This window comes from Amphiprion ocellaris, chromosome 13, assembly GCF_022539595.1.
Source record: "Amphiprion ocellaris isolate individual 3 ecotype Okinawa chromosome 13, ASM2253959v1, whole genome shotgun sequence".
In the NCBI taxonomy this organism is placed as follows: Eukaryota; Metazoa; Chordata; class Actinopteri; family Pomacentridae; genus Amphiprion; species Amphiprion ocellaris.
In genome coordinates this window covers 14,923,274-14,949,735 of record NC_072778.1, presented here as the reverse complement: position 1 = coordinate 14,949,735, position 26,462 = coordinate 14,923,274, and the positions used below count along the sequence as shown (strand labels likewise).

General features: G+C 40.4%; 1 protein-coding gene across 8 annotated transcripts in view; it reads left to right on the top strand.

Moving 5' to 3' along the window:
- Window positions 1-26,455, top strand: part of atp11c (ATPase phospholipid transporting 11C) — a 44,065-nt gene extending 17,610 nt beyond the window's left edge. The window contains exons 3-31 of one of the 8 annotated variants that reach the window (XM_035955737.2): window positions 1,210-1,299; window positions 6,315-6,395; window positions 7,666-7,773; window positions 8,434-8,562; window positions 9,072-9,160; window positions 9,719-9,769; window positions 10,198-10,262; window positions 10,365-10,446; window positions 10,532-10,682; window positions 11,433-11,630; window positions 12,395-12,565; window positions 13,127-13,338; window positions 13,519-13,590; window positions 13,685-13,758; window positions 13,864-13,967; window positions 14,071-14,252; window positions 15,261-15,527; window positions 15,654-15,831; window positions 16,809-16,911; window positions 17,010-17,155; window positions 17,473-17,532; window positions 18,169-18,296; window positions 18,993-19,128; window positions 19,226-19,291; window positions 19,394-19,497; window positions 19,596-19,752; window positions 21,995-22,100; window positions 23,661-23,692; window positions 23,951-26,455. In XM_035955737.2, the coding sequence (XP_035811630.2) occupies window positions 1,210-1,299; window positions 6,315-6,395; window positions 7,666-7,773; window positions 8,434-8,562; window positions 9,072-9,160; window positions 9,719-9,769; window positions 10,198-10,262; window positions 10,365-10,446; window positions 10,532-10,682; window positions 11,433-11,630; window positions 12,395-12,565; window positions 13,127-13,338; window positions 13,519-13,590; window positions 13,685-13,758; window positions 13,864-13,967; window positions 14,071-14,252; window positions 15,261-15,527; window positions 15,654-15,831; window positions 16,809-16,911; window positions 17,010-17,155; window positions 17,473-17,532; window positions 18,169-18,296; window positions 18,993-19,128; window positions 19,226-19,291; window positions 19,394-19,497; window positions 19,596-19,752; window positions 21,995-22,096 (3,306 nt within the window). In that variant the 3' untranslated portion in view covers window positions 22,097-22,100; window positions 23,661-23,692; window positions 23,951-26,455. Of the gene's footprint in view, window positions 1-1,209; window positions 1,300-6,314; window positions 6,396-7,665; window positions 7,774-8,433; window positions 8,563-9,071; window positions 9,161-9,718; window positions 9,770-10,197; window positions 10,263-10,364; window positions 10,447-10,531; window positions 10,683-11,432; window positions 11,631-12,394; window positions 12,566-13,126; window positions 13,339-13,518; window positions 13,591-13,684; window positions 13,759-13,863; window positions 13,968-14,070; window positions 14,253-15,260; window positions 15,528-15,653; window positions 15,832-16,808; window positions 16,912-17,009; window positions 17,156-17,472; window positions 17,533-18,168; window positions 18,297-18,992; window positions 19,129-19,225; window positions 19,292-19,393; window positions 19,498-19,595; window positions 19,753-21,026; window positions 21,118-21,991; window positions 22,101-23,660; window positions 23,693-23,950 lie in introns of those variants that run through there. The other 7 variants (XM_035955739.2, XM_023286983.3, XM_035955738.2 and 4 more) reach the window with 7 other exon arrangements.
- Window positions 26,456-26,462: the final 7 nt, after the last annotated feature.

Sequence of the window (26,462 nt, the reverse complement as noted above, 5' to 3'; positions counted from 1 at the left end):
AGGCGATTATTTGTCTGTCAGGGGAGCACTGACTGTGTCAGTGAAATACATGGCTACTATTAATGTACTGGAAGGGTGGGCCATTCGGTTGCTTCCTCTGGGCTCTGATAGACTGCCCCCCAACCCCCACTTAAGCCTTACCAATCAGTCCTGTGTCAACGGCAAGATCAGGCAGGTGCTGGCAAGCTTATTGATATGAAAGGTGAAAGTGATGAGGAGAAGGAAGCGGTGTGGGAGTAATATGGCTGTGGGATTTATAGTGATGCAGAGGGTCCCAGTGAGGAAGGGCCAATCAATTGGTTGCTGCCAGCATGTCAGGGTAAACAGTCTTTAATTACCCCAGCTGTAGTGTTTATGCTCTTCCATGCCTCTGCTCTCCATCATCCTGTTGCTTTTGCACTGTGCAATGACCAATCTCCACCTCCCTTCTCTTGCTCGGGTTGCTACTGCACCACCACAGTCAGCCACCCTCACTGCTGCCACCCCCCTTTTCTCATTACTTTCACTCTCTTTTATCTCTAGCAAAATGAGATGGGCCATTCTGCTGCCGCTGCATTTCAACACTCTCCCCATGCAGACATTCCCCTTCATAAACAGTGCCTTATTGCTGTTTCTGTATAAGTTTGTGTCTAAGTGAGTGTGCAGGCACGTGTTTGTATTTGTGTTTTTCACCCCGGTGTTTTGTTGTGCCGTACAAAGTTACCAGCAGGGTATTGTTGAGCCGTCTCTCAGGGTTTTAAACAGATAAAAGTGTCGCTTCAACCCCGACAGTATCAGCAGTCACGGCCACTTAAAAAGAACTAAACACAAAGAAACAGTCACCAATCTGATAAGTTCATTGGCTCTGCATTCAAGGGTAACCAAATTAAGGAGATAAATCGCTAATCTGAATCAATGAAATACCTGTGGGCCCCCAAGGGCCATCTCCCTAGGCAGTACAAAGAACAGAGATTCCAAGCTATTGAAGTTGCCTTTCTATTTTCCTCCCCCAGCTCAGACATAATGCACATAAGCAGGAGTCTGTGAATATTGAATGTCTCTGATCTCTCTCCCCTGCCAAGCTGTTCTTTAATCTCCCAAAATTTGGTTGAAAACATCGTGTCACAATGGGAAAATTAACGAGCAAAGAGCAACAAAAAGCACTCAACACATTGCAGTACCTATGTTTTTTTCTCTGTGACTTGCATGTTTTTCTCCTTTTTTCCACAGTATACAGTTTGGAACTTTCTACCAAAGAATCTGTTTGAACAGTTTAGAAGAATTGCCAATTTCTACTTCCTTATCATCTTCCTGGTGCAGGTAAGGGCAAGCTTTGTCAGTGTGCCAACACAAACAAAGATATGCTGGTTTGTTAGTTTTAAATAACAATTCCATGGATGTCTGTTGTGTATGTGACTGTGTTTATGTGTTTTTGGGATCTGTGTGTAAAGGTCTGGTTTGTATTTAGGTTACACTGTGAGGTGCACTGCCCATCAAAAGTTTTAGAACACCCCATTTTTTCCAGTTTTTTATTGGAATTTATGCACTGCTTTTATTCAGACAGGGGGTTGTAAGTAATCAAGAAAAGTTAGGACACCTGTAGGATTTATTTATTTAAAAAAAAAAAATTTGGGCCTTATTATGTAGGACAGTAGAGAGAGACGGACAGAGAGGACCGACAGCAAAGGGCCATGGGCTGGATTCGAATCCATGGCTGCTGCGTCGACTATAGCTCCTGTTTATGTTTACCAGTTGAGCTACTGTGTTAGGGTTGGAGTTAACCCTAACGCTAGCTCCGGACACCTGTAGGATTTGGTAGCACCAACTTTCCAGGCTTCATCAACCTCCATTGCTACAGAACAGGAAAAATTGGGGCGTTCTAAAACTCTTGACCGGTAGTGTTGATTTAACCTTGTTGTTGGTCAATTTTAGTGGGTCAGTATGCCAATGTATGCAATCTACTTGATCTGTCTACAGGAAGGTTGCATTCCCTGTAAGAAAAGGAGTGTGAGAAAGTGTCCCTATTTGCATGTGGCCATGGCGGGTGTGAGGCACTAACAGGATGTGTGAACTGTACAACATGTTTGAAATGGACCGTGTGCAACCTTAGCAGTTGCGACATTGATGTAGTTACTGGTAAAATTTTAACAGTGTGAGTGTGTTGTTGATGAATACAGTCTTTGACTCAAGTACCACATACTGTTTACCATTTGTATATATATATATATATATATATATATATATATATATATTGCAGACACTCAGCTCAATATGGTTCAAGAATAGGCCTAAAAATACATGAATGCTGCCTTGTTTTTGTCCAGATTTCTGTATATGTATTTAGTAAATGCAGTGTTACAAAGGTCAGTCTTTGCATACAAGTATCTATTTTCAGTTTTAAGCAAGCTCTGCTCAATACAATAGTCGCCTCTGTTGCTCTACAGTTGTTTTCTGGGGTATTAGGGTGCTGATTAAAAGTGAATAGATTTTATCTTCATCTAGCATGTTTGCGCAGAATTTGCCCTTATGTTACAAGTAAAAATCTGTATTTCAGATTTTCTATTTTAACATTCATTTACTTGTGAAAATCCACATAGTTTTGGTTAAGTGAGTATGTTTAGAATGGCATATCATGTTTTTACCTTTTATTTTGGTCATTGCTTCTGACTTTTTCTGGAAAGAAAAGTTGAGAGGGTGATCTAAAAATTGCGGTTGTGTCCCTCACTGTTGGCTCACATTGTTTGTTGCCCTGCCCTCGTAAGTGGAAGCTGTGAGCTGGCCAAGAATGCTGACTAAAATGCATTGACTGACATTTTTAATTCTGTGCTCTTAAGTGACCCTCCTCTCCTCTCCTCTCCTCTCCTCTCCTCTCCTCTCCTCTCCTCTCCTCTCCTCTCCTCTCCTCTCCTCTCCTCTCCTCTCCTCTCCTCTTGTGTTCTTGTGTTCTTTCCATCTGCTCTTGCTCTTCCATCATCCCCTTCTTGTCTCTGACTCTTATTCGGATCCATGGAGATGAAAACTAACCTCTCTCCTTTTAGCAGTAACCTAAACTATGGCAGCAAATAGCCCTCTAGTGTAAACAGGTGCTGGTGTCGGGCCTGCTCAGGAAGGTGGTGCTTTCTCTGATCACATACTGACTGAATGAGCTCACGGAGTGACTGCTCCCAGAAACCCAGCACTGTTACAAACGGAGAAATATCAGGGTTTCGTTGTCACAGATTCCATTACTGTCAAGCGATAGCTGATCAATTGCAGTATTTACTTTTATGCTTGAATTTATAGTTGACACCTCAACCTTTATTCCCCAGTGTTTGTGGTTTAACTCTGTATTATCCTCAAGTGATGTATATGATTGATAGATTTTTCAGTTGAGAGCTAATGTGTGAAATTATCGTGAGTTAATGTAGTACATTTATGTGGGAGTAAATCACCAAGCATGTTCAAATCAGTCATGCAAACTGCCTATTGCAGCATGTATGCACAAGGATTTACTGTGTGGAGTGTGTGCAGTGTAAAATGTTCGTTTGTGTGTGAATACACGTATGTATGTGTATGTGCATGTGCACGTGATGCATGAGTCAGTGGGTGTCCTGGGTTTGCTGATGGTGTTTACCCAAGCTGCAGCATGGTTGGCATTTCTCCACTAATCCTGGTCTCTTGAGGGGCTCCTTATCCCAACCACTTAGTTTTTTCCATGCAGCCTGCTATTATACCAGAGCATGAAACAGGTACACAGATTGTGCACTCATTTTGTGCTTGCATCTTGCCGACAGAAATAAACCTTCTCATTTCCCCTGGGAGGCTTCATGCAAATACTCTACCCATAACCAAATGTCATGCATCCTCCAGCTCTGTCCTATCTTCCTTTTTGTCTTACATTGTCATTTGGTCTCTTTCTTTCTGTCTTTCTTTCTCCCTTTCTCCCTTTCTCCCTCTCTATCTCACATAACCCCCATCTCTCTGCAGCGCTGCACTGCTGACGTCAGCAGCCAGGAAGCCCTCTGTACTTCTGAGCGCCACAAATAGACACTGGCTGATAAAAAAGCACCACTCTCCTATAAATAGCTCTGCATGTCTTTGCTTGAATTTGATTGAATGGGAATAGAGCACTGGGAGAGATTCGGAGAGACGGTGATGAGAGAGCAAGAGGGAAAAGGAGAGAGAGAAAGTGTGAAGGGGTAAGAGGACGTGAGGACCCACAGCGCTGCCCTGGGACCCCCGGGACCTGCTGTCTGTCGCTCACTCTGACACACTTCCCGGCTCAGATGAAGGGCTTTGTGCTGCTCCGCTCTGCTAGTCTGATATCACACCCGGCACATCAGCAGCAGTACACCAGTTCACTCCTATTGCTGAGATTTTTTTTTTGGCTTTGCGTTTGGTGCGGTAGAGGAAAGGTATTTGGCCATCTGGAAGTTTGGTGGGGATTGTTGTGAATCAGTGCTGATCAAGTGTGAACACAAGCACTGGGGAATTAGTGTTGTTTGGCAGAAGTAGAGTAACTGAAGATTTTGTGTTAGGTTTTCATTTACTGAGGAGGTTACTGTTGCATGTACAGTATGCAGTATATACCGTATGGTGATTATTTGCTATACAAAGCCACTGAGGTGCTGCTTTCTTAAGAATTGTAATTATGCAGGCTTTCAAACAATATTCCCAGTTTTCAGCTCACCACTTGCTGGTTTTCAGTCAGTATTCACTGTAACCTGTATATGAAACAAGACAATAATCCTCAAAAGGCAAAGCATAAATTAGCTATGTGAACAAAAACTGGTTTACATCGTTACCTCTCAGCAACACCTGGAACTGATACCGTGACTTCCTTAAATAGAACTTTCAATTATCCAAACAAGGAAGCATCATCCCATCATTGGTAGGTTAACTAACCAATTAAAATACAGCACAACTAACTATAGCAAAATATGGTTCCTACTCAGTACTGTGCTATTTTTCTTTCTATGATTAGACAAATTTAAAACTAGTTGTGTGAACAAGAAATGCAGGATATTGGGTTATTATAGGCAAAAGTAAACGACCGTCACACTGTTCACACCAACCAGTGAACAGCTAACAACCAGGCTAAACTGAGCTTCTCTCAAGAGGCATTCAGTAATCCACTAGCTACATAAGCTATAGCAATGTGCAAGATGTGAAGAGACTTTAACACAGTATGCACGTTGCTCTTCCTAAACATTGAGTTCTCTAACCTCTGGCTCACAACACTTGAGGCTACTGCAGCAGCATTATTACTTTCTGCTCAGTCTCACTGGAAACACCAGTTTCTACAAATATATAATGCAGACTCTCCTCTGTATCTGCACTTCTCCAAATGCTTGGTGTGCCCTAGTCCAGTTTAATTGTAATCACAGTAAAGCTTATTTAGACTACTAGCTCACTGCCCTTCCCTGAGTCTGTGTCTGTGTGTAGGTGTTTGTATAGGTACAGAATTTGACTCTGTGTTCATGTCTGACCGTGATTACTGAGTGAGCAGCTGGTTTGTTTCTTTCTCAGTTCAAGCACAGGTGAGGAAAACACTAGAGACTGCATCAAAATGTATCTCCCACTCCGAGCCGAGCTGATGTCTATCTCACAATTTGTAATGTTGGTCAGAATATCAATGAGCTGGTTGTATCGTGTCTGTGCGTGCTGTAACATGCACTCTGACTCAGGGGGAGAGCAACCTGCATTCTGCAGGAATGAAAATGCCAGGGTAAATCCATCTGTTGATTTTAAAGGGACACATGAAGCCATTGGTGTGCTGAGGTTTTAGCTGGGAGCTTTGGTCAGGTGCTCCTCTAAAACTGGTTGTTTTGGATTACCTGCCCACTGGTCCAACATTCTTATTACACACGTGACTGAAGTCCAACACATATGCACATACTGTACCTCTAGGTTTTCTAGCACACAGCTTAGGCAGGTAAGGTGAGTTTGACAGCTTTCTGCTGGCTCTCTCCCGTACCTTGGCAGATACACAGTAGTGTTGGCATGCCTGTAGATTAAGCACTTTGTCCCTGGCTCACTTGATTAAAACTTCTGTGGTCCAGAACCTCACTCGCTTCCTTCCAAAATGTAAATGTCTCCCTTGTGTTTCCTACTGATGCACAAAAATGGGAAATCGTAGGAACGCCTTGCAGAAACGGACTACACCCTGCATTTAGAGGGCTAGTCTCATCTTCTCAATGTTACCACGAACTGTTCTTGCTGCAACCACAGCAACATGTGGTTGTCATACTTTGCAGTTGTAATTTAATGTATAGCTTTTCTGTTTGAAGATCATATTCTTTGTTGAGTGTTAGCATTCATTTCTTTGAAGTAAAACTATGTTTTCCCTCCAACAGGTGATAGTGGACACCCCTACCAGCCCAGTCACCAGTGGCCTACCCTTATTTTTTGTGATTACAGTTACTGCTATTAAGCAGGTAAGATACTACTTAATGGGGCTGATAAGTGCTGATAACGGACGTTTTATTGTGTTTTTTTTATTGCCATGTCCTCATTGCCTCATATTATCTTTCATTGCATTTTTTCCTTCCTCCTTTCCACATAACATCTCAAGTTCCCCTGCCTTCGTAACTCTATTGCTGTGATTTTTGTGTAAAGTACGTAACTAATGCTCTCTTGGGTTTTGTATTATTGTGCTCTGCTGGTGAATTCCGATTGGGGTGAAGATAAAATGGGCTCTAGGGGAGTGTGAGCAATTGGAGAGAGAGCAAGTCTATTACAGAGATACAAATTATCAAGGGGAGTGAGTGCTTCTTTGACTCCATGTCTGGCATGTCCCAGCTTTAGATGTATTGTTTTAAGATTGGCTTTTTAGTTAGACTCCTGCTGGGGCTTTGAAATTCACAATAGTGGGTGGACTTCCTACTGAAAATATATGGGATACACGGATAGTACTGGAAAGCCTTCAGCCAAGCTTTGAAGTGGGACACCAAGGCAGCTTGTTTGACTCTATTAGTGAGACTGAGGTGAAATGTATAGTTCAACTAAGCATGCAAGGAATTCCTCCCCTCCTTTTGTCCCCCCCCTTTCATCCAGTTGGCATAATTTCTTTGCATCACTCAACCAGACTTTCTCCTCCTATCACCTTTCACAGTAATCCTGCTTTCTGGCTCAAGCTCAGCCTTGGCACACATTCTGGTTTCCCTCTTTACCCTCTGCATCTCTGCACCATCTCCTATCTCCATCACTATTTTAAAGTACTTATGAAGTCTGCACTAGATTTTGTGCCTCATGCTGCAGCAGCCCCAGAAATTATTAGATTTTTTTCTTTTACCTGACTCAGTATTCTTTCATGGCGTACTGTTTCAATGCACTGCTGGACGATCACCATCTTATTCTGCTGCTGCAGGCACTTGTACACATAATGAGAAAATAGTCAATGCAAAAATTAAATTTTATGCACAGACACTAATATTTTTTTAGTCCTCCTTTGGGATTTATGACAACTTCTCTTGCACCTCTCCTGCATTCGTTTTGAAACTTGGTCAGTCATGCTCCCTCTAGAAGCTGAAAAACATTCATGGCTCCCCCTCAGTTTGACAACCAATGCTCTATTGTGTGTCAGTTTGTACTGATGCCACAGTCATAGCTGTCAGTGTCCCATGGGTGCTAATGCCACAGAGAAAGATGGTACTTTTTGTTGTGCTAAGCAAATAATGCTATTCTGATTTTGATATATTGCCGCAGGGCTATGAGGACTGGCTACGGCACAAGGCAGACAATGAGGTGAATAAGTACCCAGTGACAGTTTTGGAGGACGGCCGGAGGATACGGAAGGAGAGTGAGAAGATCAAGGTAACTTTTAACCATCTTAGCTTAGATCAACTGGAATGAATATTCCATAGAGATATGGCCAGAGAATGGCTCCTGGCAGCTTGACATGACTGTGTTTGGAGTATATGCACAAGGGAGAACTTGTTCTTTCTCCTGAGCTGATTAGATGTTCAAACATGGGTGTGAATGGTAATGAACATTTCCGTGGTGTTGTGTGGAGGTTGTTTCTTCAGTGCAGTCTAATTCTGTTTGCTGTAGGTGATATTTAAAAAAAAAAAAAAAAAAAGATTTATGACTGTTCAGAAAGAAAAGTATGCATAAAGCAATATTTTCCAGTATTTAAAGTGTACCAAATAATTTTGGTTATGTTGAAGGGCTGCTAGTGCTGCTGACACCACTGAGAATAACATCCAGCTGTCAAAACCAAAACAGAATTGCTTTGTATAAAAATGTGGACAGCTGCTCTCTGCACAGGAGCTCACTCGAGTCATCTGTAAGCTACCTCCTACTGCTAAATACACTAAGGCTAAAGTCCTCCTGCTCCCTAGTGGTAAAACTCCTTAAAGCTGTGATTGTTTAGAACTGTGTCACTCATACGCTGCCAAATTCTTTTGATATTGTGCCTAAGGAGTGGGAGAAAGCAAACTTTGTCTTGACAAGTAGTTTTGGTTGTTTTTGCAGGTGGGAGATGTTGTGGAGGTGGAGGAAAATGAGACCTTTCCCTGTGATTTAATATTGCTGCAATCTAGCCGAGATGATGACACGTGTTTTGTTACCACAGCAAGTCTGGATGGAGAGTCCAACCATAAAGTAAGATGAACCGTTCCACTGCTCCTTTTTTCATATCAAAATGTAATTTTTGTGTTTTAATCAAGGATTTGACTTTAGAGAAACATGTTTCCATTAAATTATGAGCTATAGTCACATTTTATTTTTATTAGTATGGTAGATGTTATTATTAGGGGGGAAAGTCTATGTAGATCATAGAGAAACAGTGACCTGCCTGGATGTAGGATAAATCAGTCATATAGTTTAGAAGTGTAAGGAATTTGAATCTCCATTTATCGCAGTTGTTTTCAAAATAGTGAATCTATTTGACTATCAGCCTTGCTTTGAAAAAACTTCAGGTTTCCCTAATCTAGTTCAGAATAAATATGTGTTCATGCCTATTTGTGATCAAGTGTCTCACAGTTCCTTAGTATCATTTATTCTCCTAACATCCTGTGCTGTCAGTGAAGTAGTAGAAGCTAAAATGATCACTTGACTCTAGTCAGTCACAGCTCACACTCTATCTCTCTCTGCCTCTTCCACTTGTCCAGACACACTACACAGTGCCAGACACGGAGAAGGATCTGGAATCTCTCAATGCCACCATTGAGTGTGAACAGCCACAGCCTGACCTTTACAAGTAGGCAATCATCATGTGGTCCCAACGGATTTACACTACAAGCATGTGTTGCCTTTAGTTTGTTCTGCAGTGGGTTAACTCAATGCCAGTTGAAAATATCCTCATTGGCTCTAATAATAACATGCAGATTGCTGAGCAGAGATTTTGGCAAGTCTTACTGTGCTTATGTTTGGCTGGTTTTATATTAGGAATGGCAAAAGGTGATACTTATGGGGTTGTAGGAATCTCAGCGTAGTCAGTAGACAGCCTTCGCTATGAGCAAGGAGTAGGAATGTTGTCATTTAGCGAGCCATCAGAATGCTATTTGACGTCTGCTACTCGGAGTCAGTAAAAATGTCAGCGTGTGACCAAAAATAATTACCATTCCTTCCAACATTCAGCAGCTGATTTAAGGTCAGTGAGTACCTGCCTCTTAAAGTCAGTGCACTGTTGACTGATCTCGATAACTCAAGCTGAAAACACTGTAGTAACAACAGATTGTACGATATGCAAAACGGATATCACTATGCACTTTTTGCAATAGACTTCAGCTTTTGAGTGTTTGTTATTTTGTTCCAGGTTTGTCGGTCGTATGCACATCTACAAAAACAATCGGGAGCCTGCAGTGAGGTGAGAGCACTCATGCACAACCATCTCAGCCCACTATAAGTGAGAGCAAAATCAAAACACAGTTGCTTAAGCACTCATTTGTTTCCCTTTGCATCACCAAAAAATCATTATTTCATTGATCCTTCATTGCAGACAAGAATTAAAATTAAAACCGGCTGGCAGAGCTTTAGCCACTGCTCCCAAAGCACTCCCACAGGCATTTATCATTGACTGCTTTGTAATGGTCACATAAACAAATGCCAGTGTCCTTCTCAAGAACACTGGGATCGGTGTAAGCCCAGACTGCAGTCGTACTGTGTACTGTCACTGCGTATTTTAGAGTGGATGCCAGCTGGCCTGCCAGGTTTCCATTTAGAGAATAGAGGAGTGTGTGGTTTGCACAGTTTCTGTATGACTAAACAGTTTGATGTACTGATGTGATTTTGCAGGTCTTTGGGCCCAGAAAACCTCCTGCTGAAAGGGGCAACTTTAAAGAATACTCAGAAGATCTGTGGTTAGTCAAATGATGCTGATGTTATTACAGTAATGTATATTACTGAAGATGATTCATTATCTAAAATGCTGAGCGGTCTGCTTTTCTTTTCGTTTTCTCCAGGTGTTGCAGTTTACACTGGCATGGAGACAAAGATGGCTCTTAACTACCAGGGCAAATCTCAGAAACGCTCTGCTGTGGAGAAGTAAGTTTGGAGTAAAAGTTGTTTGCAAGTTTAAAATGCACAACATATCTTGGGTACCCATTAATTTGATTTCTCGTATTTTCAGGTCTATCAATGCCTTCCTTCTGGTGTACCTTTGCATATTAGTGAGCAAAGCCCTAGTGTGCACTACACTGAAGTATGTGTGGCAGAGCAAGCCTGGACAGGATGAGCCTTGGTACAATGAGAAAACCCAGAGAGAGAAAGACACCAATCTTGTAAGTTCACATTTTAGAACGCTGGTAAAATGCCTGTCTTTGTTGTTGAAGCAATGAACGATGAATTAACCCTATGTTGATTCCATTTTTTAAATTTTGTAAAATAGTCAATGAAATGCACCTCTTGTTATTTAAAAAAACAACTATGGCATTATAACTTAGTTAAACTGCATAAAAGAAAACTGAATGCTCTATTTCTATTAATAGTTGTGCTGTTTCCATAGATATGTGTGACTTTATAATCAGAGAAAAAAGAATCCACTATACTCTATTGTCATGTGTTACTGTCCAAAGTAGGACTCTGTTAATGCAATAACTACTCAACCTTAGATTCTTGTAGTTGTAACTTTTGAGGGCATCCATACCGATATGGCATTTTATAAGCTCTTGCCTCTTTTGTTCCACAGTAGTAAAACTGCAAATTGGACACTGCAGTACTACACTGTGACATGATCCATTTCTTTGGCTCTTAACCCTCTGCTCTAGCCTTCAATGAAGTGTGAATATTGTGACTGCCTCCATGTCTTCTATTTTGTTGTGTGCATAAACGAGAAGTACTAATCTCTTGAGCACACTATGTGTGTGGTTATGCACAGAAAGTACAGTGTAGTCAACCTTTGGTAAAGTCCACCGTGATAGCAAATTTTCCTGCTTACATTACTTTAAATGGTGGACACAAATGCGGCAAAATTTAGTGATTAAAAAAAAACCCATTTCATTTAAATATGTCTTAATTTATTTTTCCACCAGTACCTGAAGATGTTCACTGACTTCCTGTCCTTCATGGTGCTCTTCAACTTCATCATTCCGGTGTCCATGTATGTCACGGTTGAGATGCAGAAGTTTTTGGGATCCTTTTTCATCACATGGGACAAAGATTTCTTTGATCCTGAGATCAAGGAGGGGGCACTGGTCAACACTTCGGACCTTAATGAGGAGCTGGGACAGGTCAGGCAGATGGGGACAGTCAGTGAAGCATTTAAATGGCAGAAATGTATTTCACTATGCCTTCTCTGTGTTCTTTAAAAAACTAATTGTTTAATTAATATTTACAGTCACTGAAAATATAGAAAAAGTAAATTACAGTGACACTCAACCAAGCCTGTAAAAACTGCGATGTGATGTCTTCTATGGCTCTTGAAAACTGAGAAAAAAAACCCCAGATGATATTATAAAATTTGGCTAAAATATAACCCTTTTTCTGAACAGCAGATATCCAGTGTCTGTGAATAATGTGCATTAGAAAGGAACAACCACTAGCACTTTAAGTCACTCCAAGCTAATACATTCAGAGTCAATATTTAATGCCTTTTCCTCAAAGTTTTCCCGAAGTCATGAAAAAAAGATTATTCTATGTGGTACTGCGTATCACATTCAGAGCCACTTTTACAAACTTTAAAAAAACCATACTTGCATGTGAGACCAAGTTAAATGCTAGAATATAAAAGAATTGTTTAAAAAAAAACAAACAAAAAAAAACAGATGACTATGATGACTTCTCCTGTTTTAATGGCACTTCTAACTAAAGCAGTGATGCCATAGATTAGTTGCACTTGGTTTACCAGACGATTACTTCTGTTAAAAGTGATGCTATGTTCAACTGAATAATAGTCTAATTGTTTCTGGGAGCAATTGCCTAATTTTATTGTTGTAATCTTTACATTTATTTAAAGTCTTTTTTTTTTTTTTTTTTCAAATCATATCGCCTGGAGGTGGAGTATATCTTCACGGACAAGACGGGCACCCTCACTCAGAATAACATGGAGTTCATCGAGTGCTGCATTGACGGCTTCCAGTACAAGTACAGGGACGCGAGCTCCGAGTTGGACGGATTCTGTGTCACAGATGGACCTGTGAACAAACTACAGCAGAAAGCTGGCAGGGTGGGTGTTGTGGTGTCCCTCCATCTGTTGTAAAAGTCACACTAGCATTAGCATATGGTCATTATATAGCTCGTTGCTCAGAAAGACCCTTCACAGGTCACCCACGAACAGTCTCCTTGACATGTCAACATATGCGGTTGATATGGAGGAGGGGAAAGAGTGGCTGTGTGCTCTTCACATGAGCGCCTGATAACACTTTACTGACTGCACTTCAACACTTGTTGATAAGAAGTCTATTTAGACAAATGGTTGTAAGTTCAGGGGTTTATCTGAACTCCAGCTACTGTGTGTGGTCCCATATGTGGCTGTACTGTGGCTATAATCAGGCTTTTATCTGAGTGATAATTGATTATTGCCTTTCTATTCCTGTTATCTGTAAAGCATTTTGTGTTGCATTTCATTCATAAGAAAAGTGCCATATAAATAAGGTCCAACTGAGTGATTAGTATAAATTAGTTTCAGGGAGCATAGTTCATTTACAAATTTGTTAGCAATAATGTTATTCAGCATATACTGTATTTTGTTTGACTGTATTAAACCATGTTAATGCTGTGTTACTAGGAGAGGGAAGAGCTGTTTCTGCGAGCCCTGTGTCTGTGCCACACAGTCCAGGTGAAGGAGCCTACAGAGCAGAGTCAATGTCAAGTGGATGGACGGGTAGATGAGGTGGATGGCTTAGGAGTAGATGGAGAAGTGCTTCAAACATCGGAGGCGCTGAGGGGCTTTATTGCCTCCTCACCTGATGAGGTTGCTCTAGTCAAGGGTGCCATGAGGTAAAAACTGAACTGTTATGACTCATTGAGTTGAAGTGGAATTGTACCAAGCTTGTAGTTGAAATACGAATATCACAGAATTGTATTTGGAGAATCTGTGTACATTTCTGTAGAATGTATGTTCATTTTGCACATTAGCGCATAAATGCCACATTCATAGTGATTTGTCTCCATCTGCAGGTATGGCTTCACATTTCTGGGTCTTGAAAGTAAAACCATGAAAATTCTCAACAGGAACAATGATGTTGAAATGTAAGTCAGTTATTGCATACACAAAGTGTTTTGGTTTTAGTCCTTTTTTTCCGTTCACATCTTTTATTCTATTTCAATTCCGTACTCTCCAAAGGTATGAACTACTTCATGTGTTGAACTTTGACCCAGTGAGAAGACGAATGAGTGTAATCGTCAGAGCCATATCAGGTGACATTGAGATTACTGCCAGGCTTGTTGCATTAACTGTGATTTAGTATTCGCCAACAGACGTCATTATGTGTCTGTATGATTGTGTGCTTTCTTTGTGCCCAGGTGATACACTGCTGTTCTGTAAGGGAGCAGACTCTTCCATCTTCCCCCGCGTTAGACAGGAGGAAGTCGAGAGGATACGCATGCATGTGGAGCGTAATGCAACAGTGAGTGACAAAAGCAACTTCTCTTTCCAGATCTCCAAACTGTTGTAATGATTTCCCGACAGATTATTTTGTTGTTTTAATATTACTCGCTATCACTGTTTAGGAGGGCTACCGAACACTGTGTGTGGCCTACAAATATCTTAGCGCAGAGGAGTACGCCCAAGCAGATGCAGGATTGAGGGAAGCTAGACTGGCTCTGCAGGACAGAGAGCAGAAGCTGATGGCTGTTTATAACCAAGTGGAGACTGGAATGAGCCTAATTGGAGCTACCGCTGTTGAAGATAGGTGGGTGCTCACACAAATACTGCAGCTGTAAAGCTCTCACTAATGAAACTACTGATAAAAGTTGCTGAATGTCTTCCTGTTTTATGTGCTTCTGTTTCCCTCCTTCTCATTAAACATAACTGCCAAGAAGTTTAATGGGTGAAAACCCCCTACACAAAGAAATCTTATAATGAACCTAAAATAACAAAGAGGCCAGAAGTTTGGAGACGTCTGCAATAAACCTGTCATTAACTTCTTGTTCTGACTTGCTATGTTTATGAAAGCAAGGCGCTACCACTGTGTTCTGACTGCCTTTTCTGCTGTGTTGAATGAATTCTTCCTTCTGTGGATGTTTTATAATAGACTGTCTGTGTTACATGCCACTAGATTACTGCTGTTTTTTAGACTAGTATGAAGTTGCATTTTGAATTTCACTTAAGTAGATTCATTTCAACAAAAAGGCTTTTTTCTTCTTTTTTGTAATCTCACACTGCCATCTTGTGGTTAAGTAGCGACTGACAATCAAAGATTCCAGAAAACAACCTGCATGAATAGATTTATATACAAGTATTGCAATTTGAACTGAAATATGCTTAGAATAAAATCTAATTGCAATCAAATCACTTGATTATAATGGTACGTACTTAAATATACTATACATATTTTAAAGTGCCACACCATCTGAAACTTTAATGAATTACAATGTGAATTTGATGCCTTGGTACAAGCAAATATGACCATGATAAAGAAGTCCTGTTGTATTTGTGCCAGTTACGACCACAGCCTCTTCTGATATTTTTCAGAGGAAAGACACTTATCCTCTAGTTTAATTTACGTTAGAAAAAGCTTTGCTGATTTCATGTTGTGGTTTTTCTTTGCTATCATGGAATTCACTCCTTTGTATTTTAAACTTGATGTCTATGTTATTCAGCTGTTGAATTATTTTTTCTTATGATGGTAGAAACATCTCGGAGTTAGTATGGTAATTTAATTTGTCTCATTTCTTTTCTTTATCTTCCTATCCTGCAGGCTTCAAGAGGAGGCAGCAGAAACCATGGAAGCTCTTCAGGGGGCAGGCATGAAGGTTTGGGTCCTAACGGGGGACAAAATGGAAACAGCAAAGTCCACCTGCTATGCTTGTAGATTGTTCCAGAGGAACACAGAGCTGTTGGAGCTAACAGTCCGTACTCTGGAGGATGGCGGGAGGAAGCGTGAGGAGCGGCTGCACGAGCTCTTGCTTGAATATCACAAGAAAGCTGTTCAGGATGCTCCCCCAGTGAAGGCTGCCGTCACCAGGTTGGTACCTCGACTTAGTTTATACATTGAGATCATTTTGTGATATTTTTATTTAGGAGATAATTTAATTGAACTGAATCTGAGAGGTAGTTCAATTTTCACCAGTTTCTCTTCTCTGTGTTGTAGGAGTTGGTCTTTGACCAACCAGGATTATGGTTTTATCATAGATGGAGCCACTCTGTCGATGGTGCTCAACTCATCCAACGAGTCCAACTCAAGTCGCTACAAGAACCTGTTCCTGCAGATTTGTCAGAACTGCACTGCTGTGCTGTGCTGCCGCATGGCTCCTCTACAAAAGGCACAGGTCAGGACAATTACTTAAAATGTGGAAGCTGTTTGTTAAAGAAAGCCCCTTTGAGGAGTGCACTCCTCTCTGGTATTTTGATGGCATCTGAACATGTCAGCTTCAGGTCTGCAACTTTTTTTTTTTTTGAGGCTGCGACAGAGATCTTTCTAGTAACATTTCTCTTTCACTTTCAGCACAGCACGAATCTAAACTGCATGCAGTTGCATCAGTGCTTAGGCAGCCACAAGCAACGTACTTTGTGTTGTATGAAACAATTTGGGGTAAACTCTATTCAACAGTTAAGCACAAACATTGATCCAAAAGCATTACAGGGAGCACAAAGACATGATTTGCAGCCCAAATCATAAAATGCCTTTCTTGTACATTTCCCCTACAATTTTAAATCTATTACAAACCAAAATTTCTTAAAAATATCATTTTACAAATATAATCTAAGTTTTGACAAAACGTTAATAGGAGCTTACATTTAGTTTGTTGCTTCCAGCTGTTTGTAGGAGTCTTTCCTCCACGTTTATTAAATACCTACACCATCAGACAGCAGCAGGATCTATATGAACGTCTCCACAGCAAGAGAGTTGCACACATTTATGATTTTGCACAATAGAATTGACTTTAGTATTTACTTAAATTATAAAATATCAATGACTTGAAGGCCGGATTGGTCAGGAAAAAGGCAAGCCACACTGTACTTTTCTTTACATTGGACATATTACATGCAGAGTCCCAGTTTACAAGTTACTGTTAAAATATTTGCTACATAGTGTGGACATCCTTAGATGGAATCTAAACTCTTAGTTTTTTGGACAGTTTGCTAAGCTTGCTATTAGTTTTGATTAAGTATTTTATGTAATATTGCAGTATTATGAAGTTTACATCACTCGTTCATGCTGTCCAATCTTGTGTGTACTGTGGCAATGAAGACTTTTTTTTAATAGATTTTTAATTCTTACCCCTTTGTCTTGCTCTATGTATAGATTGTGAAAATGGTAAAGAACTCCAAAGGCTGCCCAATCACCCTCTCCATCGGAGACGGAGCCAATGATGTCAGCATGATTTTAGAAGCTCATGTTGGCATTGGTAAGAAGTGTCATGCTGAAGTAGACTAGGGACTCTGCAATTACTAAGTGTAGCTTTTTAGTGAGAATAGTGTGTAATTTTTTGGTTTGGTGTTTCAGGCATTAAGGGCAAAGAAGGCCGGCAGGCAGTGAGGAACAGTGACTATGCCATCCCCAAACTCAAGCACCTCAAGAAACTTTTGTTGGCTCATGGGCATCTCTACTATGTTCGCATTGCACACCTCGTCCAATATTTCTTTTACAAGGTAGGAGGAACAAATGCGTCTGTCACGTTGACTTTTTATCTCGCTTCAGTCTCACAGCTTGTTTGGACTTTCAGCAAAGTCTTTGTTTCCCCAACAAACTCACCATCCACTTGCTTTGGGAGTTATGTGATGCACAGATACAGATTTGACAGAATTTATCTCAACAAGTTAAACCGATTTTGAGGTTGAACTCAGGTTAATGTATTGCAATTTTTATTCTCACTTTAAAAGCACACAGGTACTCGAGAATTCATTTGATGTCCTTTGATGATTTTATCCATCACTGTGAGCCTGTTCCCCTTCTTTTTTGCCTGCAGAATCTTTGCTTCATCTTACCGCAGTTTTTGTACCAGTTCTTCTGCGGCTACTCTCAGCAAGTGAGTATGTCCTGAATCTCATTGAGGTTCAAAGATGTTCTGAACATGAAAGGAGGCAGTGTCCTTTAAATCTACACCTCCTCATCCTCCTGAATTCCAGATTTCTTTCCCTCAGATTGTCCCTGCCTCACTGCCCTTGGGATGTTTGATATGTGGTCTGTTATGTTTATACACAATCTTACACTACACAAAGCTGTTGAAATAACACAGGTGTGTCACGTTCTGCCACCATGATACATAGCATATGGATGTTATGTAATCCGGTTGGCATGTGTGTTTCTGTCACACTGTAAAAATTCAGTCAGAGGTATTAACTTTATTATTAATGAGAGAAGAAATACAGCCTGCATGTATCTAGTTTGTTGCTGGTTGCGCATTCAGATAAAAATCCCAGTTAGCACATTAATTACTGTAGATATCATTGTAGGACAATGACATACATCTTTCATAAGTACATGAAAGACCTGTATAAGCTTGCTTATATGACGTGCTGTATGTTTACGTTGTGATGGCGTGTATGAGTTTTATCCTCTCCATGATATTAACCCCTAGTTGCCCTATCCCTCCACCTCCGCTTCCTTACCAACCCCTGCCCCTTCAATCCTCCCCTCTCCTCCCTCCTCCCATCCTCCCCAGCCCCTGTATGATGCGGCCTATTTGACGATGTACAACATCTGCTTCACCTCCATGCCCATCCTGGCTTACAGCCTTTTGGAGCAGCACATCTGCATGGAGGTTCTCCTGGACAATGCTACCCTCTACAGGTGAACAAGGGGATTTTTTTCCTCATCCGTATATTAGTGGATTGTGGATTAAGTGTGTCTGTTACGCTGTATCCTGTCATCAAAAATAAGAAAAAATACAATCTTCTTTATGTTTTAAATCTAGGATTGCATTTTGGAGCAGCAATAGCTTAGTCAGCTGATTGTGAGGCCAATCTTTTCTTCAGATTTTTTAGTTAAAAGAAATTTACAAAAGTGGAAACACACCCAAGTGAAGTCCTGTCTTACTGCTTTTCAGCAGTCAATTATAACTGACAACTGCCAACGTTTAGTAGGTTATTTCTGCAAAATAATAATAGGTGGCCCTGTTTCATAGTGGCTACTAACTGTACCTTCATTCATATACATTCTATATATGTATACACATTCTCTCTATATATCTATTTACATAGATCATATACATATATATATATTCATATGTAAGATTGTAGTGTTGTCCCCTCTGATGCAACATAGGCTTTGTGAAGATGATTTTTTTCACCTTAAGCTATATGATGAAGCAGTTTAAGACATTTAACTTGACATGAAACACTGTATGAGTGTTTTCTTTTTTTGGTTTAGGAAGAGCTGTTGACATTTCTTATTTGAATACGTTATAGTTTTCATTTTCATGATTGAGATTGAGTGCAAAGAGACTGAAAAAAGAGGTTCATCTTCCTCTTTTATGACTTTCTTTAGAGAGATTGCTAAGAATGCTATGCTGCGGTGGGGACCATTCCTCTACTGGACGTTGCTGGGAGTCTTCCATGGTTTGCTCTTCTTCTTTGGTGTTCGATATTTGTTCAGCAACCCAGCCCTGCAGGATAATGGCCAGGTTTGATTTCAATCATCTTGTAAATGAGTGTGACTGATTTGCATGATTAAGCATTATCCCCCAACTCCATTTACACATTGGTCTTGTTTAAATCCAGGTTTTTGGGAACTGGTCATATGGAACGATTGTATTCACTGTTCTTGTCTTCACTGTGACACTAAAGGTAAGTTTCTCCTCTGTTTTTTATCTTGTCTTCTAAAAGGGCATAATTTGTGTGTGTGTGTGTGTTTCATATGTTTGTCATTTGTCTTCTCCACCATTCCAGCTTGCTCTGGACACACGGCATTGGACATGGATCAACCACTTTGTTATCTGGGGTTCCCTGGCCTTCTACGTGTTTTTCAGCTTCTTCTGGGGAGGAATAATATGGTTAGAAACCAATTCAGGACAAAATAATATCTTTCAATGCTCTCTAAACCCTGTAGCTCCTCCAAACATTGTAAACTAAAGTGTTGCCTTTCCTGCAGGCCTTTCCTGAGGCAGCAGCGTTTGTACTTTGTGTTTGCCAACATGCTGAGCTCGGTGTCGGCCTGGCTGGTCATCATCCTGCTCATCCTGCTCAGCCTACTGCCAGAGATCCTGCTTGTGGTGTTCCGCAAGCCTCGCGGCCCCCACGCTCGACAGGTAGAGCCGAAACACACAGACACACTCACATTTCCACTCTGCTTTACCACCTTTCTTCCTCTTTTCCTTGATGCAGTTTTACACATATTTGTTGTGAAAAGGGGTTGGTTGTTGTTATTCTCCATAATGTATTTTTCAGAGTGAATTGATGAAATAGGTGTGGTTTGTACAGTTATGCGAAGGATTTAAATCGAAGCTTTCAGATACGATTGACTTACTCTAAAATGGGTGTGACTTTGTAGATAAGGAGTTAAAATGAGCTGTTGGCCTCCACTCACCCCTGCCTTGCCAGTGGTGTTAAGTTCATGTGGCCTAAGACAGGACAGAATATATTTGAGCTCACATTCTTTGGAAATGTAATAAAGACTTTTGACATCTAATGTCCAAACATACACGTCTGCTCCATTACATCGCTCTACTAGCTATTATGATTCATGAAGTGTTGGTCCAGGGGTGTTTTATACACTGGGTTCCGTTAACTAGGAGCCTTAATCTCATAAGTTTGGCTGAACACAAACTGAAGATGTTATCAAAAACACACTCCAAGAGTTTCTTTTACTTTTGGCATACTAAAAGTTATTATATTATTATAGAGAGTATGATGGAGATTTTTTTTTAATTTCACTGTGTCTTTAAAATTAGGTTTATTTATTTTATGTAAGGGTTTGTTTGATAGAACTCCCATTTTATCCACATGAGTTTCTCACGCATATTGTGTCATTTTGCTCCTCATGCTCCCAGTTTCTTTTCCAAGCAGCTGGAAATGTTTGGTGGTATGTGTGTGTGCTTTTGGGTGTATCCCACAAGTTTTTTTTAATTGTGTCTAGACTTGTTTTGTTTGGTAAAAGTACCAAACTGAACCGAATGTTTTGCACATATTTGAGGGGAACCATGCAGCTTGCAGATTTGTACAACAAATGCTTCTTACAATAAAGATTTTATACATTTGTTTTATGCGAGTTAGAAAAGTGGTAGAATCACTCAAGAATGTACTCAATAACTGCTTAGCGTTTTTGTCAATGGTTCTAAATTTTCACCTACATGGGGTTCATGAATCCTCAGGTTTAAATCACAGTTGTTTGAATGAGTGGAAATTTCAGATAATGAACCATTTTATTTTAGATTGCACCGCAACCTTATTTTTGCCCATTTCCCACCTTTCCAACTTTGTTTTTCTAACTAGTACTATTGCTTTTGCACTTTAATACATTCTTCTTATCTATCTCACCCTCTTATTTTTTTCTCTCTTCCTCTCTGGACTGTCTTCCCTAAAGATGAAACATCGCCTTCCTTCCTCGGGGACATCCACTATCTTCATGTTGTCACAGACCGCTAGCACTCACAGCTTCTCATGGAGTGACTGAGGTCTCTTTTTCTGTCAGCAATTATACTTAAGTGTCTTCCTGCAGAGTCTCTCTGTCTGCCAGGCTTGCTTGTTTCCTACTTGTTGTATCCTTCCTCTCCCACTGTGAGATTCCCTCCTTATCCTGCAACGTAACTTTGACAGGTGTTTTGTAGATTGTTATAATTCCCTTCGATTGGACAGATTAGGTTAGACAATTCAGGTTTCAGATGAATTACTGCCTCAGGAATGCTGTCCTTACAAGGCACCATTTCAAACCTTGACACAAGTGCTTTCCTTTAGATATGTTTTTTAAATTGGGAGGAATTGCGTGTGACCAGCTCTACCAGCAGTGTGGAGTAGGACAGGGCGTCCGTGCTAAAATCGTGCAGTCAGTCTTCCATCCTTGTCTGTCCAGTTGTATCAGTCAGTGTTTCCTCCCAGCTGCCTGTGCTGCTCTAATGCCTGCTGCCTCCGCATGTCCAGTCAGGTGACTGCAGCACGTCAAAGCACCCAAACTTACCTGCATGAGGCTCAAGTCCACAACTTCATCCTGGATCGTCAGCAAAATCCCTGCAGGCCACTGCATTTTGTCTGTCTGTGTGTGTGCGCGTGCGTTTTATTTCATACATTCTTTTGATAAATGTGCAAGATGGTAGTCCTGTATTTCCTGGAGCTATCAATAGGCTTATTATTACCAAGAAAAGGTGTTTAAAAAGGCATTGTCCACTTTTGAAGTCTTTGTGAATGTATATGTTTGTTCTTTGTACATATGTTTGTCTGTGTGCAAGAGAGAGCACAAGATGCAGAGAGAGACCAAGTGTGTGTGTGTGTGTGTGTGTGTGTGTGTTTGTTAGCGTAGTGACGTCACTGGTGTTTCTTGCCTCGCCCTTCTAGAAGAAGCTGTCTCAGTCGAGCGCTGGGGGCCTCCAGTCTCCCCGGTCTTCAGCCAGGCCCCTGCTCATGAGAACCTTTTCAGATGAGTCCAATACTGTCATTTAAACAGGTACTAGCCCACTTTGAGGACGTTTAAACCAATCAATGACTCACTCCCCCAGTCAACCGCTCCAGCAATTCTGGTCTCTAACTTATAACAAGGAAATCAAAGGCATAATAGCACACAAGCCATTTTCAATAGGACCCAGTGTTTTCTTATGTGTTGTGTAAGCTGATATTGGCTGGCTGAAGAGATGCATTTTTTTCCATATCTCTTGTTTTGTGTCAGCATTTTTGTTACAATTATCAAGTGGTGCATTTATTCAACATGTGAATGCATCCAAAGGCTTAATATTACAAACTTTAAAAAAAAAAAAAAAAAAAAAAAATAGACACATGCTCCTTTCAGCCTTCCTTTGGATGCCGGCTTATATTATCTTCTGCATGTGCTTCTGAAACCCAGTTTTGTGTTTGATTTCAGTCCATCTTATAGTTGGACAAAGAGTGTGTGTGTGTGAGACGGTGTCAGTTTTTGTCCTCTCTGGCAGTGTGAAGCAACAGATGTGGTGTGTGTTTGTAGCTTCTCCACTTTCTGAAATGTGTGTGCTGTTTGTGACGTGGTGGTTTGGTCATGGTCGCGTGCTCCCATGTGCACATCCAAACCTGTGTTGGTGGTTTTGCTGTCTGCTTACCGTCTTGGCAAATAATGGATGTATTTCTGATTGCAACGCTTGACTCAGTGCATGATGTGATGTTGGTGTAACCGCAGACCAAATACTGCTGCATTATGGGGGATAGACAAGAAAATAATGAAAACAAACCCAAAATGGTAACAGCAACAGATATTATGTTTAAATACAGGAAGATCAAAATGTTCAATGATAATAAATACATAATAAGACATTATGGACCAGTACAGCCAAGATATGAAATGTATATCATGAGATTGTCACAAACTTCAGTTACATTTCACTATTGGAAAAATAGAAATTGAGCTCATAATTATGAGATGTTACTTGATTCTGCTGTTTCTTTTGCAAAAAGCATTTTGTTTCAAAAACTGACTTTACCAAAATGAGTTTTTGTTTCACATTGTCACTTTTCATCCCCAAGTCTTTGTCAATCTAGACAAGAAAACCTGAGCTGGTTATTTGACAGACCGGTTCCATATCTGGCTGTACCCTGTGAATAAAAGTGGTCCGATGTAATCAAATAATCATTGCTGGAATTACATAAAAATGACTTCCTTAATAATAAAGTAGCATTTAATTGTCATTTCAGAATGAATTTCAAAAATTCAGAAATAGATTAATACAATTTTGTGGTTTTATTATATAATTCATATAATAATGCTGTAATGTCTTATTAAAATTATGCAAATTTTGTCTTTGTCTGTAAAGAACAATATTGAAAACAATGTGTTCCATGAACACACTAGTTCTGAGGTGGAAGGGCATCTCTAGACCTCACATTGTGCCAAATGTCCTCAGGTATTTTCAGTTTTTTTGTCAACCCCCCTGCAGGTAAGATTGAATGTGCCACTTTCCAGGGTCACAGATCGCCTTACAGAAGCACAAAGCTTTTTGCAACAGCCTTCACTGTTTAACCTGCATTTCCGTTCTCCCTGTAGCTGTCAGATGGTGACCTCCAACAAACATCCAGGTAAACTAAAGCAACAGACCTAACCTTCTGCAGTTCTCTAACACTTCAGTGGATGAAACTGGGATCATTTCCTTTACTACGTGATTGCTGTGTGTCTGGTAGAGGGGAAGGTGTAATTATACTGACTTTCATGTGGCCAATCTCTGCTTATTCTCTGTTGATTTGGGGTGATTCCAAGGTATCTCGTCCTCTTCCTCTTGTTGGCACAAGCTCATGATGAAAGCATAAAATAAAGCGTCTTTGCTTGTGCTTTCCCAGATTGCAGCTGTCACACCACTATCCTACAAGCACCTGAAGGAGCGCCAGTAAAAGGCCGCAAGGACTCGCAACAACGGTGACATCAGCCTCATTCAGGTCCCGTTCCGGTCGGAGCTGTCTGCTAGGAGAAGTGAAGAAAAAAAAATTGAAGAATAAGAAAAGAGACTTGAGGGGGGGAGGGGATGAAAAGTGGTTTAGCAGTCTTTTGACTTGCGTGTCTCTTCTCCGTCCTTCTCGGCCCATTCCCAAACCTTACGCTCCCACACGCATGCCTGCAGAGCAGTGCCCTGCAATATTTTATAAAATATCTACTCAGATGACAGGCATGACTTTTCTTTCTTTCACTTTTTTTAATTCTAGCTTACAAATGAATGCATACATGGCTGCCTTGTCAGTAGCACTATTCAACTGCTGTGTTTCAGCAAGCAGTTGTAATATCCACTCCAAGAATAGTACATCTGCATGAAAGAAGGCTCAAAAGAACACTTCACTCCACTGATGATCAGTCACTGTATTCTGCAGACTTTGTTATTATATCCTCAGCGTTTATACTTCAAGAAGTTATTCTACTTTACAGTTGCTACAGCTTTCAATGGTTATTCTTTAAATGGTTATTGTATGTTTTAGAAAATACGCTCATCAACAGATCCAAGTTACTGAATGTTCAGCTCAGAGCAGCAAACAGATTGTTCATTTGATTATTTTTCTATGAATGAATCAGCAGTTACTGTTGACTTCTGTGTATGAGAGGGGTTAAAGGTGGCCATATTACCACTCAGTCCAAAAAGTAAGTGTGTGTTTGCGTGCGATTGAGAGATAGATTAGAGACGTTAAGCATATTTTGGCAATGAAACGTTGCTTGGGGCATGACCTAAATCTTCCAACCTCAGAGATAATTTAAGAGAGTCCAATTAAAATGAGAACTTTAATATATATGTGCTGTACTGTATATAGCTCAGAGATGTATGTTAGCATCTGCTCAAAGCCAAAAAAAAAAAGATGAACGATCAGATTCTGTCCACACTCGTGTGACCTGAAAGTGACAAGTCAGTGTGTGTTTGTCTGTGTGTTGCATTAGTGCGTGCAGATGTACTGGATGAGAATAGCCACAAATGCCTGTGTGTGATGAAAACCAGGATTACTTGAACCAAGTTGTTGTAGTTCAGTTACACTTTTCCTGCACTATTAAGGAAACTGGTTTCTTCATTGCATAGACGGTCAGTAAGGCACATGACTGTATGCCTGAGCGCACACACACACACACACCAGGTGGATGGCACACAATAACCACACATGTTGTACACTTATATGCACACATGCACTAAAGCCTAAATGAGGTATTTATATTCATCACCCATTATATAGCTTGCATAGTTTGTCTCAGTCAGACTGAAGTTGGAATGTAAAGAAACTGACTCCAGATCTGCAGAGCCAGCGTAGTTAAAGCCACTGTGAGACTCTTGTTGCTGTGTTTGTCAGATCTGCTGACAAACGGGATGATAGAGTGAACTGCTGGGCCTGTTGTTCCTTCCTTCTTGTGTGTAGTGCTTCATACATTCCATTTAAACATTTCATGATTTCAAACACTTTTAGATACTGTTTTGAAATGTTTTCTGTCTTTTTTTTTTTTTCCACAAACATATATTGTCTACCTGGCATATTTATTGTTAAGTGTAATTTTACTCACAAATGTTATATTTTTACTACATAAATCTTTTTTATTGTGGAGAGTGTTCAGCTTTGTGCCAGTTGAGTTAGCCTGTTTTACTCCAGCCCTGATGTGAGCCCGCACCAATCCCGTTTGATGCTGTTTGTCATGTGGACAAAGACAGGCAGTGTGATACAGTGCATCTGCAGAATGGCATACATAGTCATAACGTCAATTGGAGGTTTTAAAAATGATGTTATTCTCACAAAAATATACATGCCTTTCTGCATTATTTGCTACTAAGACCGTCTAGGAAAGGGGAGAAAGTTGCTGTTTTTTTTATTTCCTCTGTGACATGTCACCTCCAGACTGCACTGTGCCAGATATACTTAGTGTAAAGGGGACACACTGAGAGGGACTGCCTGCTTTGTTAACAAATGAAAAACCTTTAAATGATATCAGAAATGCTATTTTCAGAGCTTAGAATATGTTTGAATCCAATGTTTAGCCTGTCTAAATGAAAGTATAAAAAAAAGAATGGATTGTATTTTTAATGCAACCTTTTTCCAGCCACTTTTTTTTTTTAAGAAAATCAAATCAAAATGAAAAAAAAAATAAAAAAGCACGAGAGGCTCTGTGGCTGTGGAGTGTGTCCCTGCCTGTGGTTGGGTGGAGGTGGACACCTTTAGGCACCTCAGCAGCTCTGTGTCGCACAGCAGGGACACTCCACCTCCAGCCCTTTGGGTCTCCAGCTTCAACACTCCAAACCTCTAAGCTGAATGTACCTCTTTGAAACTAGCATATTCAAAACCTGAAGATTTTCTGTAATAAAACAGAATGTTTTGAAGATAAACAAACTGTTGT